Raw genomic sequence first — 20,228 nt, 5'->3', positions numbered from 1 at the left:
TCTGTCTCCTGGCTGTTGTGAATAATGCTGCTGCGGTGATGTACAGCTATCTCTTGGAACCTCTGCTTTCAGTTCTTTGGGGTATATACCCTGAGGTGGAAATGCTGGGTCATAAGGTACTCCATATTTATATTTTTGAGGAACCATTATCCTGTCTTTCATAGAAGCTACACCATTTTGTATTCCTACCAGCAACACACAAGAATTCAATTTTTCTGCATCCTTGCTAACACTTAGTGTTTTCTGGTTTGGGGACTTTTGTTTGTTTGGTAATAGCCATTCAAATGGGTGTGAAGTGGTATCTCATGATGAAGCACTGCTCTTTGATAGCTTGTTCTTTGGCTTGTGTGTTAGTCACTCAGTTGTGTCCAACTCTTTGCGACCCCATGGGCTGTAGCCCACCAGGCTCCTTTGTCCATGGGATTCTCCAGGCAAGAATACTGGAGTAGGTTGCCATCCCCTTTTCCAGGAGATCTTCCCAACTCAGGCAAAGAATCTGTCTGCAATGCAGAAGACCCAGATTTGATCCTTGGGTTGGGAAGATCTTCTGGAGAAGGAAATGGCAACCCACTCCAGTACTCCTGCTTGGAGAATCCCATGGACAGAGGAGCCTGGTGGGTTATAGTCCATGGGGTTGCAAAAGGACATGACTGAGTGACTAACACTTCACTTCACGTCACTTCTTTGGCATGATTCTAGTACTTTTAAACATTTTTATTGATTTAAAATTAGTTTTATTGGAATATAGTTGATTTACAATGTTGTGTTAGTTTCAGGTGTACAGCAAAGTGATTCCATTATACATATATTCATTTGTTTTCAGATTCTTTATTCATATAGGTTATTATAGAATATTGAGTGAGTTCCCTGTGCTATACAGTAGATCTTTGTTGGTTATCTTTTTTATATATAGTAATATATGTATGTTAATTCCAAACTCCTACTTTATCCTTCCCCTAACCCCTTTCCCCTTTGGTAATCATGTTTGTTTTCTGTATCTGTGAGATTGTTTTGTAAATAAGGTCATTTATATTCTTTTAAAATTAGATTTCACATGTAAGTGATATCATATATTTGTCTTTCTCTGACTTCACTTAGTATGATAATCTCTAGGTCCATCCAAGTTACTGCAAATGGTATTATTTCATTCTTTTTATGGCTGAGTAATATTCCACTCAGCCATAAAAAGGAGATCAAACCAGTCCATCCTGGTCTTTGTTGGAAGGACTGATGCTAAAGCTGAAACTCCAGTACTTTGGCCACCTCATGCAAAGAGTTGATTCATTGGAAAAGACCCTGATGCTGGGAGGGATTGGGGGCAGGAGGAGAAGGGGATGACAGAGGATGAGATGGCTGGATGGCATCATGAGTTGCCATGATGGACATGAGTCTGGGTAAACTCTGGGAGTTGGTGATGGACAGGGAGGCCTGGCGTGCTGCAGTTCATGGGGTTGCAAAGAGTTGGACATGACTGAGCGACTGAACTGAACTGAATATTCCACTGTATATATGTACCATATTTTCTTTATCCATTCCTCTGTCCCTGGACATTTAGATTGCTTCCATGTCTTAGCTATTGTAGATAGTGCTGTTATCAACACTGGGGTGCATGTATCTTTTTGAATTAAGGTTTTCTATGGATGTATGCGTAGGAATGGATTGCTGGATCATATGGAAGTTCTGTTTTGTTTGCTTAAGGAAGCTTCATACTATTCTCTATAGTGGCTGTACCAATTTACATTCCCACCAACAATGTAGAAGGGTTCCCTTTTCTCTATTTCCTCTCCAACATTATTATAGACTTTTTGATGCTGGACAGTCTGCCTTGTGTGAGGTGATCCACATGTAATTTTGATTTGCATTTCTCTGATATTTGGTGATAGTGAACATCTTTTTATGTTCTTTTTGGCCATTGTATGTCTTCTTTGGAGAAGTGTCTATTTAGACCATCTGCTGTACTTTTTCAGAAGGCTCAGGAATATAGCAAAAAGTAAATAGTAATAGGAACCCCAAAAGACTAATTATAAGAGAGTGGTCATCCTGGGATATGTCTTCAACATGCCTAGAGGGCTTTCCCGGTAGCTCAGTGGTAAAGAATCTGCCTGCGATGCAGGATACATGGGTTCAATCCCTGGGCCAAGAAGATCCCCTGGAAAGGGAATGGCAACCCACTCCAGTATTCTTGCCAGGAATATCCCATGGATAGAGGAGCCTGGCAGGCTACAGTCCATACAGTTACCAAGAGTTGGAAATGACTGAAATAACTGAAGCAACTGAGCATGCACAACATGCCTAGAATTTTTTGAAGTCCAGAACAAAAAAAAACAAGGTCCAGAAAGAGGCAGGATAACTGGATGACATTTCTTTAGTGAGAACTCCAACCTCTCCTCTGCTGAGAGTGGCCTCACTTTGTGGCTGCAATGGGACATCCGTGTTGGGATACAAGACAAACAGCAGAGCGTCCTGTCACATGTGTAGTGGCTCAGTTACATTACATGACTCCTTTGCCCTAATTCTGCATTCACCAGCTAATCTTCTCATCTTGAATTTTGTTTCCCAGGCTGCAAAACCTCTGCTCAGGTCTTCTTGACCACTTTGTTCCTTATTGTAATTCAACAAATGGATGCTCTGGTTATAAATCATTCTCCTTTGCTTGGTCAGTGTGCCCGCCTCACCCCTGGAGGACTGTGAAAACCCAGCTCCCTAAATCCGCAGAGCTGAGGGCAGCCTGCCTGCCACCCCCTCTCATATCTCAGTGCCACGGGCGGAGTTCCTCAATGGTTCCCGGCATCTCAGAGCTGTGCATTGTCACTTTCAGGCAATCCTTCCCAGATGGAGGCTTTACAGCTTCTCTCTGGAGTGTTTTTCCTTGTGTAGGCCTGACAGTTTTCTCTCTGTCCAGCTGAAGTCTCTGTTAAAATGGGAAAGCTCTCTTCTTGGGTTCAGGATTGAGAAAGAGAGTGGAAAGAAAAATAATTTCATGGCTTTTCCACATCATGAGAAACTGACTCGATGAGTATTAATTGCATGTCTGCTATGAGCCAGGTTTTGGGTGGGTTGCTGGAAATACAGCAGTGAGCAAGCGGGAGAGGTCCCTGTCCTGATGGAAAAGAGACCAAAGGGAGGAGAGGGCCACCAGAGGACTGCTTCATGGAGTCCTAGCATGGCCTGTACTGGTATATTGCTGAGACTGTTTCCCATCTCAAAAGACCTCTCCAGGGGACTCAAGGATAGCCATTGTGTTCTCCACCTCATAGTTCATGCAATAAGCATTTGCTGTACTGACCCAGGGAGTAAAACAGAGCCAGGAAGGGCCAACTTTATAAGGCACTTTTCAGCCTATGTATGGCTATGCAGGTGCCCAGAACATAACTGGAGAAGATGAGCGTAGGACCCACCCCATATCCTCTTTGAGAGATCAGATGGTGGAGGAAGGATGCCTACTTGTTAATTCAGCCTCTCTGCATTTCAGGTGTTGAATGAATACCTAGTTGCACAAAATATAAGTTTCCTTTCTGGTTTTGCAAATTGTTCTTCTATTGGCATTGATTCTGGTTTTCAGACAGGAAATCTTCAGGCTTGTAAGCACTTTCTGTTCCAAGTTTTGCTCCTCAAAATAAATTGCTGTTGTACAGTAGAGAACGAGGAAGAGACAGAAGAGGATGCATCTGGAATTTCTCTGTCAGCCATCAGTAACTGTGTTTTTGTTTATTTATTTATTGGCTGTGCTGGGTCTTCGTTGCCATGCAGGCTTTCTCTAGTTGTGGCAGTGAATGGGGGCTCCTCTTCACTGTGGGGCCCAGGCTTCTCATTGCAGTGGCTTCTCTTGTTTTGGAGCACGGGTAGGCTCATGAGCTTCAGTGGTTGTGGCTTTAGGCTCAGTAGCTGTGGCTTAGTTGCCTGCAGCATATGGATCTTCCTGGACTAAGGATCAAACCCATGTCCCCTGCATTGGCAGGCAGATTCTTATCCACTGTACAACCAGGGAAGTCCTATCACCACATTTTTTGTGAGTTACTGAGTACTTTCTAGGAAATGTCCAGCAAGGCATAAACCTTGATAGTGTAGAGAAATTTGGGAGTTGTGTCCATCTGAAAAGGGAGGAAGAACCATGTGTGTGTGTAATATTTCTAGTCTGAATTGAGTAACTAGAGTCTTTGACTTCACAAGTAAGATGTGTGTTCAAGTCAAGATAATAGTTAGGAGAAGAACTGAAGTCCAGGAAGCATGGCCTCCTTAATTGAAGGAACTAAAAAGTCACACTCTGTGTAAGAAGTTGGTGACTTAAAATGGATTCACTGAAAAGGAATCTGCAAACATGAGAATTAAAGTGCCAAGTGCAGATAGAACATGGTGGTTCGCATTCACATGGAATCTATAAAAAGAAGTGATGCACTGGGCAAGAAGACCATGTCAGCATTTGTTAAGCAACATTCTGGGAGGGGACCACAGAGGTTCTGATTTTATAGAGTCAAGTGTGATTCCTTGCTGGGATGCAGTGCCTTTTGGAAATGCTTTAGGAATATCCAGCTGGTTCTGGCCTAACCATGAGCCCAGCTCATAACCCTGAAGACTCTCATTAGATTTCTGTGTGGTTCATCCCACCTGGCTGCATGAAGCTGGGTGGATCATCAGTTCTACTTTGGGTGCCTGGTCACATCTCTGTGCAGTGAGGGAATGAAGCTTCTAAAGCTGTGATTCTGAAGTTCTGACCTTGGGCTCTTCAGTGACCAAGATAGGGCCTGGCCAGACTTGACCTTTGATTTTTTGGATGTCTCAGCTGGAGAGAGAGAAAGGGTGATGGGTCGAGAGGGTGACTTCTCTGTTGTGAAGGAATAGCTGTTCCTATGAATAGAAGGAAGAAAGAGATAAGGATAAGTGACTAATGAGATTGTCATGGCCCAGGTCAGAATGGAGGTTGCCATCCTGGGTGGCACACCGACTTTTGGAATTCGGGAATTGAAGAGTGGAAAGAATGCCTACAGTTGGGAATTTTGATCTCAAATGCAAATGGGTCATTTGGTCTGCCTCCATGCAAGCTGACCACCTTGGGTCATTAGGTCTGTGGCACTGGCCAACAACTGCTTGGTGTGTCTTCCTGGCTGTGCTGTCAGGTGTGTGTGTGTGTGTGTGTGTGTGTGTGTGTGCGCGTGCATGTGGATGCTCATTTTTTAGGGTTTATAGGCATCTTTTGGATCCCTCCTTTATGTGCTAGTCCTGTGTCTGAATTTGTGGTCACTTGGAAAACTCAACTGCTCATGTCTACCCCTTAACATGGAAATAAAGATCCAGTCCCAAGGAAACAGCTCCCTTATCACATGCACCCATCATGACCCACCACAGATGTTGATGAAGAGTTTTTAATTCACTCCATGGGAGCATCCGTGTTCATATGTGAAAGTGAAAGTGCTAGTCTCTTAGTCATGCCTGACTCTTTGCAACTCTTGGACTATAACCCACCGGACTTCTCTCTCCATGGGATTTTCCCAGCAAGAATACTGGAGTGGGTAGCCATTCCCTTCTCCAGGGTACCTTCCTGACCCAAGGGTTGAAGCCAGGTCTCCTGCATTGCAGGAAGATTCTTTATTGCCTGAGCCACCGGGGAAGCCCCATGTTCATATACATCTTCCCAAGTTCAGGGAGGTGGAGAGAATTATTTGACCTGATTTAAGAAGGTAAGAGGATATCCAGGAGTGGTATGGGAACCTGGGTTGGAGAAAGAAAGATCAGATAATTGGAAGAAGACATGAAAGTGTTGGGCATGTGGATGGGAGAAGGGGAAATGTTCAGATAGTTCTGAGAGGTTCCTGGGGCCTGCTAATTGCCCTCTCCCACTCCTATAAACTGGCCTAAAGTACTCAGTGCACACCTGGAAAAGGCAAGTTTATTTTTCAGGTGGGGCTTTGAGGTGAGGTTATCATTTTTCATTATTGCTGCTGGCAAGGATGCATTCAGCTACTCAAAAGAGCAATTAGTCTCTCTATACAGCACCAATAGGCTTGTTTGAGATATGTTTCCTCTGGAAGAAGTTTATTTTACTGATTCTAATATTACAAAGAAATCTGACATTAAGAGACTCTCAGGAGGGAATATGTAGGAGCAGCTGAGGGGCAGAGGGCAGCCACACACCGAGCTCTGTGTTTCCTGTTTGCTGTGCTCTGAAGAGGCAGCTGAAGTCCAGCACCCCCGTAAACAAGACTCAGTGCCCCCATCTCTCCCTCAGTGTGTGTTAAAGCCCAGACATTCCTCACTGTGGTGACAATATACTCTGGGGACTGCTACCCAGACTTGTTGGCAGCTTCCAGATGGTGAAGCAGCACCAGCTTCCGTGTCTGCAAAGCTTAGAAAGGCAACCCGGGGTTTCAACAGCAGACATTATGCAACGTCCTGCCTTCTGTTTGTTGTTTGTCCTGTTCGTGTGATGGCCCAGGCTGGCTAATTTGACACTTGCAAGAAAAGCAGTGCCTCGTGGACTTTTTCAAGGGTGTGAGGTAGAAGCAGAAGCCAGAGGTTCTGTCCTCCAAATCTGTCTTGATGATTCAAGAACCGAGAGGAAATAGCCAGTGAAAACACAGGATGCTCCTTTCATCGGAAGGACTCCACACTGCTCTGGGATGGAGATGGTGTGGCCTGCATCCCATTCTGCTCCCCCAGAGAACCTCCTATTTCCAGGCATTTGTCAGGCATCCTGTCTTAAAGGACCACCTTTCCACTCTCAGGACCTTGTCACCTATGACTTTCATCACCCTTTGGTCTCCATCAATCCCTAACTAGTTAATTTAGATGAATAGGGATAATGTAAGGGAGAGAAAAAAGAAATTTAAAAAACACTTCTGTGTGGTGGGTAAATGGTTGATACTTCTTGAAACCTGACTCTTTTACAGATATTTTACTTTCTGGTTCCTGGTTGGTCCTGTGCAGGTGGTACTAATGCTTCTTTCTGAGCTGATAGAGTAGCAGGAAGAGCCGCTGGTCCTGTGGGCCTGGGCAACCACGGATGGGGAACCACTGTGCACAGATGTGGAGAAGAACATCATGGGCAGTGATGCTCAGAGCATGGAAAACACTTGCTTATGTTTATTTTCTTCATCATTTTATGTGCTTTTTTTCTGTTTTTCTATCTTCTATTTTGACACCAGCTGAAGCCAGGTGCCTTCCTCTGCTTATTACATTGGCTGTAATGCTAATTTCCCATAAAAATGATATGATCAAACCAGACTTCATCTTATTTGCCTCAAAAAGAGAAAGATTATTACCATATTTTTGACTGGATGAAACATCATGAATCCCGTACTTCTCACTGTGATTTTAAACCATCGAAATGAATGCCTTTTTATTTTTTATTATTGTAATTTTATTCGTCTGAACCACATAGGTCAACTAACCATATGGTGAAGTTGATAGGAATTGGCTGACAGGGAAGTTGTTGTGTAAAGAATAAACCTAGGCATTTCTTTCTCAGACTAGCTTTTCCCTGCATCCTGGCTCTGCATATTTCATGCAACATCACATTTCATCTTTAGAACAACTTCATCATGTTACTACTGTTATCACTTTTTACTCTCCTGTTGGGAAAACTGAAGCTCAGATAATTTTTTTTGCCACAACTCTTGAGGAGGGAGTTGGCAAACTTTTTCTATAATGTATTAGAAAATAAATATTTTAGACTTTGGGGACTCTGCTTTCTCTCTCAGAACTACTCAGCTGTTGTACTGCTGCTGCTGCTGCTGCTAAGTCACTTCAGTCGTGTCCGACTCTGTGTGACCCCATAGATGGCAGCCCACCAGGCTCCCCTGTCCCTGGGATTCTCCAGGCAAGAACACTGGAGTGGGTTGCCATTTCCTTCTCCAATGCATGAAAGTGAAAAGTGAAAGTGAAGTCGCTCAGTCATATCAGACTCTTAGCGACCCCATGGACTGCAGCCTACCAGGCTCCTCTGTCCATGGGGTTTTCCAGGCAAGAGTACTGGAGTGGGGTGCCATTGCCTTCTCTGGTTGTACTGCTAGAGAAGACAAAACAAAAACAAAAACGAGTGTAGCTATGTTCCAATAAAATTGTATTTATGGGCTCTGATATTTGAATTTCTTAAAATTCTCTCAGATCATGAATAATACCATCATTTTGTTTCTTCCCAATGGTTAAAAATATTAAAACATTCTTGGAAATTCCCTGGTGGTCCAGTGGTTAAGACTCCACACTTCCACTGCAGGGGGTATGGATTCAATCCCTGGTCAGGAAGCTTAGGTCCCACATGCCACATCATGTGGCCAAAAAATAATTTTAAAAAATAATTCTGGTTTCCTCAGTGTGTATGCCCAGCAGTGGGATTGCTGGGTCATAAGGCAGTTCTATTTCCAGTTTTTTAAGGAATCTCAACACTGTTCTCCATAGTGGCTGTACTAGTTTGCATTCCCACCAACAGTGTAAGAGGGTTCCCTTTTTTCCACACCCTCTCCAGCATTTATTGCTTGTAGACTTTTGGATTGCAGCCATTCTGACTGGCGTGAAATGGTACCTCATTGTGGTTTTGATTTGCATTTCTCTGACAATGAGTGATGTTGAGCATCTCTTTATGTGTTTGTTAGCCATCTGTATGTCTTCTTTGGAGAAATGTTTGATTAGTTCTTTGGCCCATTTTTTGATTGGGTCATTTATTTTTCTGGAATTGAGCTGCAGGAGTTGCTTGTATATTTTTGAGATTATTGTTTGTCTGTTGCTTCATTTGCCATTATTTTCTCCCATTCTGAAGGCTGTATTTTCATCTTGCTTATAGTTTCCTTTGTGGTGCAAAAGCTTTTAATTTTAATTAGGTCCCATTTGTTTATTTTTGCTTTTATTTCCAATATTCTGGGAGGTGGGTCATAGAGGATCCTGCTGTGATTTATGTGGGAGAGTGTTTTGCCTACATTCTCCTCTAGGAGTTTTATAGTTTCTGGTCTTACCTTTAGATCTTTAATCCATTTTGAGTTTATTTTGGTGTATGGTGTTAGAAAGTGTTCTAGTTTCATTCTTTTACAAGTGGTTGACCAGTTTTCCCAGCACCACTTGTTAAAGAGATTGTCTTTAATCCTTGTATATTCTTGCCTCCTTTGTCAAAGATAAGGTGTCCATAGGTGCGTGGATTTATCTCTGGGCTTTCTATTTTGTTCCATTGATCTATATTTCTGTCTTTGTGCCAGTACCATACTGTCTTGATGACTGTGGCTTTGCAGTAGAGCCTGAAGTCAGGCAGGTTGATTCCTCTAGTTCCATTCTTCTTTCTCAAGATTGCTTTGGCTATTTGAGGTTTTTTGTATTTCCATACAAATTGTGAAATTATTTGTTCTAGCTCTGTGAAGAATACCATTGGTAGCTTGATAGGGATTGCATTGAATCTATAGATTGCTTTGGGTAGTATACTCATTTTCACTATATTGATTCTTCCAATTCATGGACATGGTATATTTCTCCATCTATTAGTGTCCTCTTGGATTTCTTTCACCAGTGTTTTATAGTTTTCTATATATAGGTCTTTAGTTTCTTTAGGTAGATATATTCCTAAGTATTTTATTCTTTCCTTTGCAGTGGTGAATGGAATTGTTTCCTTAATTTCTCTTTCTATTTTCTCATTATTAATGTATGTTTTATATCCTGCAACTTTACTATATTCATTGATTAGCTCTAGTAATTTCCTGGTGGAGTCTTTAGGGTTTTCTATGTAGAGGATCATATCATCTGCAAACAGTGAGAGTTTTAGTTCTTCTTTTCCAATTTGGATTCCTTTTATTTCTTTTTCTGCTCTGATTGCTGTGGCCAAAACTTCCAAAACTATGTTGAATAGTAGTGGTGAGAGTGGGCATCCTTGTCTTGTTCCTGACTTTAGGGGAAATGCTTTCAATTTTTCACCATTGAGGATAATGTTTGCTGTGGGTTTGTCATATATAGCTTTTATTATGTTGAGGCATGTTCCTTCTATTCCTGCTTGAAAGAGACACGTGTACTCCAGTATTCATCACAGCATTGTTTATAATAGCCAGGACATGGAAGCAACTTAGATGTCCATCAGCCGATGAATGGATAAGAAAACTGTGATACATATACACAATGGAGTATTACTCAGCCTTTAAAAAGAATACATTTGAATCAGTTCTAATGAGGTGGATGAAAATGGAGCCTATTATACAGAGTGAAGTAAGCCAGAAAGAAAAACACCAATACAGTATACTAATGCATATATATGGAATTTAGAAAGATGATAACGATAACCCTGTATGAGAGACAGCAAAAGAGACACAGATGTATAAAACAGTCTTTTGGACTCTGTGGGAGAGGGCGAGGGTGGGATGATTTGGAAGAATGGCATTGAAACATATATAATGTCATATATGAAATGAATCGCCAGTCCAAGTTTGATGCTTGATACTGGTTGCTTGGGGCTGGTGCACTGGGATGACCCAGAGGGATGGTACAGGGAGGGAGGTGGGAGGGGGTTTGGGATGGGGAACACGTGTATACCTGTGGCAGATCCATGTTGATGTATGGCAAAACCAGTACAATATTGTAAAGTAATTAACCTCCATTAAAATAAATAAATTTATATTAAAAAAAGAAATAAATTATTGCTCAAATGAAATAAATATTATTGAAATCATTAAAAAAATTTTTAATAAGATGAATGAAAAACAGAAAAAAGAAATAAAAATAAAACTTAAAAATATTAAAACATTATTCACTTGCAGACTATACAAAAACAGGTAGTAAACTGGGTTTGCTTTATCCAGTATACATGATGAGAGTATGCAGGAAAGGAGACATGGGTTAGGATGAATACTAAGTGGTAGGAGGTATACTGAAGTGATAGGAGCGAAGTGGTAGGAGGAATACTCCTGTCAGAGGGAACAGTATGTGTGCAGGTTGTAAGGAGCATGAAGTATTTGAAGAACTGCAAGAAATCCAAGTGCAACTTGATATATGGTATGAGGCAAGAAAAGGGAAGATGGCAGGGCTCAAGTCATGACCTTGTAGAATATCTTAAGGATTTTAGGCTTTGTCCTTAGAGCAATACAAAGCCATTTAAGAATATTAAGCAAAGGAGTGACAAGGGCAGTTTGTCTTTTTAAAAAATCATTGGCTGATGTGTGGAGAATGGATTGCAGTGGGTTGGTAATAGTAGAAGCAGAAAAAACAGGAGGCTCAAGAAGCAGGCCAGGTGGATAATGATGGTGTCAATTAGTGACCATAGGCAGAACCACTTCCTGCCAACAACAGGAAGTCGGGATGGTTGGTTTTGCAGAAGAGGAAGATGTGGCTGGCTGAAGTGTCCTGTTTGGCAACGTAGTAAATGGAGGGAAAACAACAATGAAAACTCTCATCTTCTGACTGCAGATGCAGTGCTTTTTCCTGTGTGGTGTGAAATTCTTAACATTCTCAAATGGGAATTATGTTCATCCTAATCTACCATTTATCTCTGAACCTCGCAACTGAAGAGCTACTCTTCTTTCTCACACACAGTTCCTTTCTTCTGGAGAGAGTGCTCATAATTAAGGAGAGTTCCTTTTTGGGTTTGAATTGTTCATCTTCATTTCCTGAGGAAATTTATTTCATTGTCAAGGGAAATCACCTCTTGTTCAAATAATAGAAATGCCAGGGAAGATACTGTAGTAATGGTTTCATGTTATTTCTGTGCCAGTATTAGAAAGGTAACTGAATCCTTACTCAAAGTTCAGCTTTTCTTAAAATTTGTATAGCTTTCTTTCCCAAAGGAGAATTGGTACCTTCTCTTCTACCTTAGGAGGCATCACTGTGAACAAAGCTAGTGGAGGTAATGGAATTCCAGTTGAACTGTTTCAAATCCTGAAAGATGATGCTGTGAAAGTGCTGCACTCAATATGCCAACAAATTTGGAAAACTTATCAGTGGCCACAGGACTGGAAAAGGTCAGTTTTCATTCCAATCCCAAAGAAAGACAATGCCAAAGAATGCTCAAACTACTGCACAATTGCACTCATCTCACACGCTAGTAAAGTGATGCTCAAAATTCTCCAAGCCAGGTTTCAACAATATGCGAACCATGAACTTCCTGATGTTCAAGCTGGTTTTAGAAAAGGCAGAGGAAACAGAGATCAAATTGCCAACATCCGCTGGATCATGGAAAAAGCAAGAGAGTTCCCAAAAAATATCTATTTCTGCTTTATTGACTATGCCAAAGCCTTTGACTATGTGGATCACAATAAACTGTGGAAAATTCTGAAAGAAATGGGAATACCAGACCACCTGACTGCCTCTTGAGAAATCTGTATGCAGGTCAGGAAGCAACAGTTAGAACTGGACATGAAACAACAGACTGGTTCCAAATAAGAAAAGGAGTACGTCAAGGCTGTATATTGTCACCCTGTTTATTTAACTTCTATGCAGAGTACATCATGAGAAATGCTGGGCTGGAGGAAGCACAAGCTGGAATCAAGACTGCCAGGAGAAATATCAATAACCTCAGATATGCAGATGACACCACCCTTATGGCAGAAAGTGAAGAAGAACTGAAGAGCCTCTTGATGAAAGTGAAAGAAGAGAGTGAAAAAGTTGGCTTAAAGCTCAACATTCAGAAAACAAAGATCATGGCATCTGATCCCATCACTTCATGGGAAATAGATGGGGAAACAGTGGAAACAGTGTCAGACTTTATTTTTCTGGGCTCCAAAATCACTGCAGATGGTGACTGCAGCCATGAAATTAAAAGACACTTACTCTTTGGAAGGAAAGTTATGACCAACCTAGACAGCTTATTAAAAAGCAGAGACATTACTTTGTCAACCAAGGTCCCTCTAGTCAAGGCTATGGTTTTTCCAGTGGTCATGTATGGATGTGAGAGTTGGACTGTGAAGAAGGCTGAGCACTGAAGAATTGATGCTTTTGAACTGTGGTGTTGGAGAAGACTCTTGAGAGTCCCTTGGACTGCAAGGAGATCCAACCAGTCCATCCGAAAGGAGATCAGTCTTGGGTGTTCTTTGGAAGGACTGATGTTGAAGCTGAAACTCCAGTACTTTGGCCACTGATGTGAAGAGCTGACTCATTTGAAAATACCCTGAGGCTGGGAAAGATTGAGGACAGGAGGAGAAGGGGACGACAGAGGATGAGATGGCTGGATGGCATCACTGGCTCAATGGACATGGGTTTGGGTAAAGTCCGGGAGTTGGTGATGGACAGGGAGACCTGGTGTACTGCGGTTCAGCAGGTCAGAAAGAGTCAGACACGACTGAGCGACTGAACTGAACTGAACTTCTCCCTTTGGAGTAGTGATTTGTTTGGCTGGGCACTCATAGTCACCCTCTAATTCTGATACTGTCACACATCTCTGGGTCAGAGCACACCCTGTTTTGAACAACAGGATGTGAGGGCTTGGAGTCTGTTTCTGTGGTGTCCAGGACTGGGAATGGGGAAGAAAGCAATAGGGAAAGGTGATGACTTCAGACTGTACTACAAAGCTACAGTCATCAAGACAGTATGGTACTGGCACAAAGACAAAAATATATCAATGCAACAAAACAGAAAGCCCAGAGATAAATCTACATACCTATGGACCCCTTATTTTTAACAAAGGAGGCGAAAATGTACAGTGGAGAAAGGACAATCTCTTTAACAAGTGGTGCTGGGAAAACTGGTCAACCACCTGTAAAAGAATGAAACTAGAACACTTTCTAACACCATACACAAAAATAAACTCAAAATGGATTAAAGATCTAAATGTAAGACCAGAAACTAAAACTCCTAGAGGAAAACATAGGCAAAACACTCTCTGACATAAATCACTGCAAGATCCTCTATGACCCACCTCCTAGAATAATGGAAATAAAAGCAAAAATAAACAAATGGGACCTAATTAAACTTAAAAGCTTTTGCACAACAAAGGAAACTATAAGCAAGGTGAAAAGATAGCCTTCAGAGTGGGAGAAAATAACAAAAATGAAGCAACTGACAAAGCAACAAACAGCTCATGCAGCTCAAAAGCAGAAAAATAAACAACCCAATCAAAAACTGGGCCAAAGAACTAAACAGACATTTCTCCAAAGAAGACATACAGATGGCTAACAAACACATGAAAAGATGCTCAACATCACTCATTATCAGAGAAATGCAAATCAAAACCACAATGAGGTATCATCTCACATTGGTCAGAATGGCTGCTATCAAAAAGTCTACAGACAATAAGTACTGGAGAGGGTATGGAGAAAAGGGAGCCCTCTTATACTGTTGATGGGAATGCAAACTAGTATAGCCACTATGGAGAACAGTGTGAAGATTCCTTAAAAAACTGAAAATAGAACTGCCATATGACCCAGCAATCCCACTGCTGGGCATATACACTGAGGAAACCAGAGTTGAAAGGGACACATGTACCCCAGTGTTCATTGCAGCACTGTTTATAATAGCCCGGACATAGAAGCAACCTAGATGTCCATCAGCAGATGAATGGATAAGAAAGCTATGATACATATACACAATGGAATATTACTCAGCTATTTAAAAGAACACATTTGAATCAGTTCTAATGAGGTGGATGAAACTGGAGCCTATTACAGAGCAAAGTAAATCAAAAAGAAAAACACCAATACAGTATATTAACACATATATATGGAATTTAGGGAGAAGGCAATGGTAACCCACTCCAGTACTCTTGCCTAGGAAATCCCATGGAGGGAGGAGCCTGGTAGGCTACAGTCCATGGGGCCGCAAAGAGTCGGACATGACTGAGCAACTTCACTTTCACTTTTCACTTTCATGCACTGGAGAAGGAAATGGCAACCCACTCCAGTGTTCTTGCCTGGAGAATCCCAGAGTCGGGGGAGCCTGGTGGGCTGCCATCTATGGGGTCGCACAGAGTTGGACAAGACTGATGTGACTTAGCAATGGAATTTAGAAAGATGGTAACAATGACCCTTTATGTGAGACAGCAAAAGAGACAGATCTAAAGAACAGACTTTTGGACTCTGGGAGAAGGCGAGGGTGGGATGATTTGAGAGAATAGCATTGAAACATGTATATTACCATATGTGAAATAGATCACTAGTCCAAGTTTGATGCATGAAACAGGGCACTCAAAGCCAGTGCACTGGGACAACCCAGAGGGATGGGATGGGGAGGAAGGTGGGAGGGGGAGTTGAGATGGGAGACACATATACAGCCATGGCTGATATATGTCAATGTATGACAAAAACCACCACAATATTGTAAAGTAATTAGCCTTCAATTAAGATAAATTAATTTTTTAAAAGAAAGAAGGAAAGGTGAGACTCATGCTTTGGGGCAGAAGGCTGGTAGAGATTTTGCCTCAGCTTCTCTGGAGGTTGTGCCCTGGAGGCAGCAGTGGGTGGTCCTGACCTATGGTGGGTGGAAGAAGGGGAGCTTCAGAAAGCTCTTGGGTGGGGCAATGGTACTCAGTGGTTATACTGTTCAGCAAATCTTGGTTTTGGCTGGTACTTCATTCAAATTCTTCCTTGCTGCTGCTGCAAAGTCGCTTTAGTTGTGTCCGACTCTGTGCAACCCTATAGACGGCAGCCTGCCAGGCTCCCCTGTCCCTGGGATTCTCCAGGCAAGAACACTGCAGTGGATTGCCATTTCCTTCTCCAGTGCATGAAAGTGAAAAGTGAAAGTGAAGGTGCTCAATCGTGTCTGGCTCTGTGTGACCCCATAGATGGCAGCCCACCAGGCTCCCCCATCCATGGGATTTTCCAGGCAAGAGTACTGGAGTGGGGTGCCATTGCCTTCTCCAAATTCTTCCTTATGTTACTGTTATTTGTTGCTTAGTGTTCTTCCCCCATTATGGCTTCCCAGGTGGTAAAGAATCTGCTTGCAATGCAGGAAACACAGGTTTGATCCCTGGGTCAGGATGATCCCCTGGAGAAGGGAATAGCCACCCACTCCAGTATTTTTGCCAAGGAAATCCCATGGACAGAGGAGCCTGGTGGGCTACAGTCCATGGGGTTACAAAGAGTCAGACAGAACTAAGTGCCTGAGCATGCACACACATTCTTCCCCCATTATTTAGGGGAGGTCTCTGGGGTCCTGGCCTGACGTCTCCTTCTAGCCCACAATATACGGTGCCTCACATATCACAGGTGCATGGTGCTGGATGCTGGCTCTGTGGACTTGTCATCCTAGGTGTCCATGCTGGATAGTGCAACCTCATTTCACAAAGAAGTCAGCATTTTTTTAATCTAAAATTGTAACAGATAAAGGCATTGGCATATCCAGAAAATAGGACAAATTTCAGGAATTAGTAGTGGCCAAGACTGGGGCTTCCACTGAGGATCTTCCCAATGATGTGACTTTTGATGTCCCCTTCTCTTGCTCCACTCTATTTCATTAGATGTAGGTGGCATGTCCTTATTTTTCTATGGAAGGTGCTTGATAGAAATCTATTGAGCTGCTTCTCTCCTGCCACTGATTTTATTTATCCTCTGTAGGCTCTTTATAGGTGGTGATATGTGGTCAGGCTAAAGTTGTGAGCTCAGAGGATTTGGGTACACTCTCTCCCTCCTTCTTTCTTTCGTCAGTTACTGGAACTTGGTTGTGTGCTAGGCACTGGGTTAAGTTCTGGGGGAACAACCTCAAAAGAAAACATGATGTCTGGTTACAACTATATGCCAGTCTCGTGGAGAGAGAAAAGGAAATAATGACCTCTTGGGGTGAAGTATGGGAAGCCAGGGAGAAATGTCCTTTACCTGATGGATAAGACCTCCCTTAGGCTTTTGCCTGCTGACCTCCTGAAGATGGTCAAGGACAGTGTGGGTAAGTTAACAAACTCTATGCTTGCCTTTCTCCATTTGTGCAGGTAGAAATGTCTGCCCAGAGGTTAATTTCTAACAGGACAGCCCAGCAATCTGCGTCTAATTCTGATTATACCTGGGAATATGAGTATTATGAGATTGGACCAGTTTCCTTTGAAGGACTGAAGGCTCACAAATGTAAGTCTTGTGCAATTTCCCACTGTAAGCATGTTGTGTGTTTGCCTTAATGTGTGAAGCCACCAGTGTTAACTTTCCCGGACATGCTTATACATAACTTTATCCTCTACCCCCTAACCCCCCTAAATCCCCTCCATATATAGGCTCATTGATCTGGGATGTATAACGTGAATGATGAAGAACTTGCAAGATTCCCTTAGTGGAAGATGAGTCAATGTCCCTTTCAAATTGAAACTTAAAAATTTTAATGATTCCAGCTCTCCAAAACTGTGAACATTTAGACCATCAAAAATGTATACACAAATAGAATCTAGGACTCTAATTTGAAGAACCTTCCTTTTGTAACACTTGGTTCACAGCATCCTTCAGCCCTGCTGGGTTTCTGAGACTGTGGAAAGCAGTCTGTCTGTGTTTTTTTTTTTTTTTTTGTCTGTGTTTTTTCATGATAAAGGACCAGAAGAGTTCACGATCATTCCCAACTCTGTGTTATAGGCATGAATTGTGCTTCATGTTATTGGAGTAATTAATCATCTAGCACAGAGCAAGGAAATATAATTCTATGAAAGGGTACTGTTCACCTCTAGTCATAACTGCCTGCTGACTGGCAAGCATGAAACAGCTGTTTCCTTAAGCAGAGTTGACATGAGCAGAAACTGCTGCCCATTCCCGGGCCCTGTCGTGGTTACCCTGTAAATATCCTAGAGATGTTTGGCTGTTTCAGAATGAATGTCCACAGTACTATAAAAGTGGTAGGTCCTTTACTGAACCAGATGAATGGGACATGTTTAAGAAATACAAGAGGATTAGAATTGAAGATGAATGTGGCCAAGGAAGTGCTTTCACTCCTTTCATATTTTCTGGCCTCTGCCTCTCTGAGCTGTCTTGGCATCATGATCTCTCACCCCTACTTGCTGCTCCATTGCAAGGTGGACTTTCTAGTTTTTTCCAGCTTCATTGAGATATAATTGACAAATAAAATTGTCATATATTTATACAATAAATAAAATAATGATACATTGTGTATATTGTGAGAGGATTCTCTCCATCAACTTAATTAACATTTCTATCACCTCAGGTATATGTATTTGATTGTTTATCCATTGGTAAGAACATTTAGGTTCTACTCTCTTGCCAATTGTACAAGATAATATTATCAACTATACTTTCCATGTTACACGTCAGGTCCCCAGACCTTATTCATCTTATAGCTGAAAAGTTTGTACTCTTTTTACCAACCTCTCCCGATTTCCCCACCCTTCAGCCTCTGGCAACCACTTTTCCACTCTCTGTTTCTTTGAGTTCGACTTCTCTTTTAAAGTCTACATATAAGTGATATCATGCTCTAATTGTCTTTCTCTAACTAGCTTATCTCACTTTATATAATGCCTTCCAGTTTCACCCTTGTTGTCATAAATAACAATATTTCCTTCTTAAAGGCTGAATAATATTCAAATATCTATCATCTATCACATTTTCTTAATCCATTCATCAGTGAATAGACAGTGAGATTGTTTCCATACCTTGGCTATTATGAATAATGCTGCAATGAACAGGAGAGTACAGATACCCTCTTCAAGGTAATGCTTTCATTTCCTTTGGCTCTATTTCCAAAAGTGGAAAAGCTGGATCTTATGGTAGTTCTGTTTTAATTTCTTGAGGAACTTCATACATAGTGGCTATACCAGTTACATTCCTACCAACAGTGTACAAGGGTTATCTTTTCTCCATATCCTCACCAACATTTGTTCTCTCTTGTCTTTTTTGATTCTAACAGGGGTGAGATGATATCTCTTTGAGGTTTTGAACTGCATTTCCCTAATGATTGGCGATGTTGAATACATTTTCACGTGCCTGTAACATTTGGATATTGTCTGCAGAAATATGTCTGTTCAGGCCCTTTGCCCATATTTTAATTGGGTTTATTTTGCTATTGAGTTATACGAGTCCCTTGTATAATTTAGATGTTAAACTCTTACCAGATATGTGGTTTGCATATGTCTTCTCTTATTCCATAGGTGACCTTTTCACTTTATTGATGGTTTCCGATGGTAAAGCATCTACCTGCAATGCAGGAGATCCAGGTTCAATCCCTGGGTCAGGAAGATCCCCTGGAGAAGGAAGTGGCAACCCACTCCAGTACTCTTGCCTGGAAAATCCCATGGACGGAGGAGCCTGGTAGGCTACAGTCCATAGGGTTGCAAAGAGTCCGACAGGGCTGAGCAACCTCACTTTCACTTTGCTATGCAGAAGCTATTTAGTTTAATGTAGTCCTACTTGTTTATTTTGCTTTTGTTGCCTTTGCTTTGGGTGTTAAATCCAAAAAATCATTACTAAGAGTGATATCAAAGAGCTTACTCCTATATTTATGACCCTTATTTTGAACTCTCACTAAGATCTATTTCTAGAGATTTATCTTGTTCTTTTGTTTGGAACATATTCCTCTATTTCTTCCTTCTTCTTGACTCTCTGTGTTGGTTTCTGTGCATTAGCTAAAACAGCCACTTCTTCCAGTCTTAAAGGAGTGGCATGTAGGAAATGTTTTGTGAGAAGCCCTGGCCACCAGAGCTAGGCACTCAAGGAAACTCAAGCCCTGTATGGGCTGCGCAGTGGGCAGAGTGCTTGCCCAGCCCAGCTGTGGCTTGCAGCTGTGACACAGGGGTGGGTGGGGCTCCCAGGGGCGCACCCCTACTGACACTAGCAGGTTAGAGGGAGAGTTCTAAGATGGCACCCACCAGCCCTGGAATTAGCAAGGTAGAATGAGATCATAAAAATGGCATCTGCCAATGTGTCCATCACCGGAAAGAGTCCCAGCAAATTTGTGCCTCTCCAGCAGAAGCTTTAAGATTAGTTAGTGGGTCTCCTTTCTGAATAGTCCAAGTGATTTTCAAATTGGTGTTTTGTACTAGGTCCTGGGGTGAGGGAGTCTGTGCACGAACCCTTTAAACATATTCTCCATTCCCTGCAGAGCTGTTTTTCCTGAAAGTAACACCCATTGGTTTTTTAAAGTCAACCATTTTGGGGGCTTGTTTTTCCTAGGCAGGATCGGCGATCTGGGATGCTTTTGATGGAACTCAGACCCCTCTCACCTTAAAGAAGAGTTCTGTATTTTTGAGATCTCTCCCAATTGTGGATTGCTGCACCTAGGATGGAGTTTTTTTCTGTTTGTTTTTTTTTTTTTTTTTTTGTTTTTTTTTGGTTGAGACTGTGTTTCTGCCTCTGCTAACTGTCTCAGTGCTGTCTTTTATCCTTTGTCATAGAGGCTCTGATTGTTCAGTTTTTAGGTCTTTT

The 20,228-nt window shown here is 42.0% G+C and overlaps 1 protein-coding gene across 1 annotated transcript in view; it reads left to right on the top strand.

The window, feature by feature from the left end:
- The window catches only part of MRAP2 (melanocortin 2 receptor accessory protein 2), a 63,058-nt gene that overhangs the window by 11,404 nt on the left and 31,426 nt on the right, over positions 1-20,228 (top strand). Inside the window, 1 exon segment of the mRNA XM_070377141.1 lies at positions 16,808-16,940. Within this exon segment, the coding sequence (XP_070233242.1) occupies positions 16,814-16,940 (127 nt within the window). The 5' untranslated portion in view covers positions 16,808-16,813.

The sequence above is a fragment of the Bos mutus genome, chromosome 9 (assembly GCF_027580195.1).
Source record: "Bos mutus isolate GX-2022 chromosome 9, NWIPB_WYAK_1.1, whole genome shotgun sequence".
In the NCBI taxonomy this organism is placed as follows: Eukaryota; Metazoa; Chordata; class Mammalia; order Artiodactyla; family Bovidae; genus Bos; species Bos mutus.
Note: the sequence above shows the minus strand (reverse complement) of the source record. Positions and strands in the feature narration are given on the sequence as shown.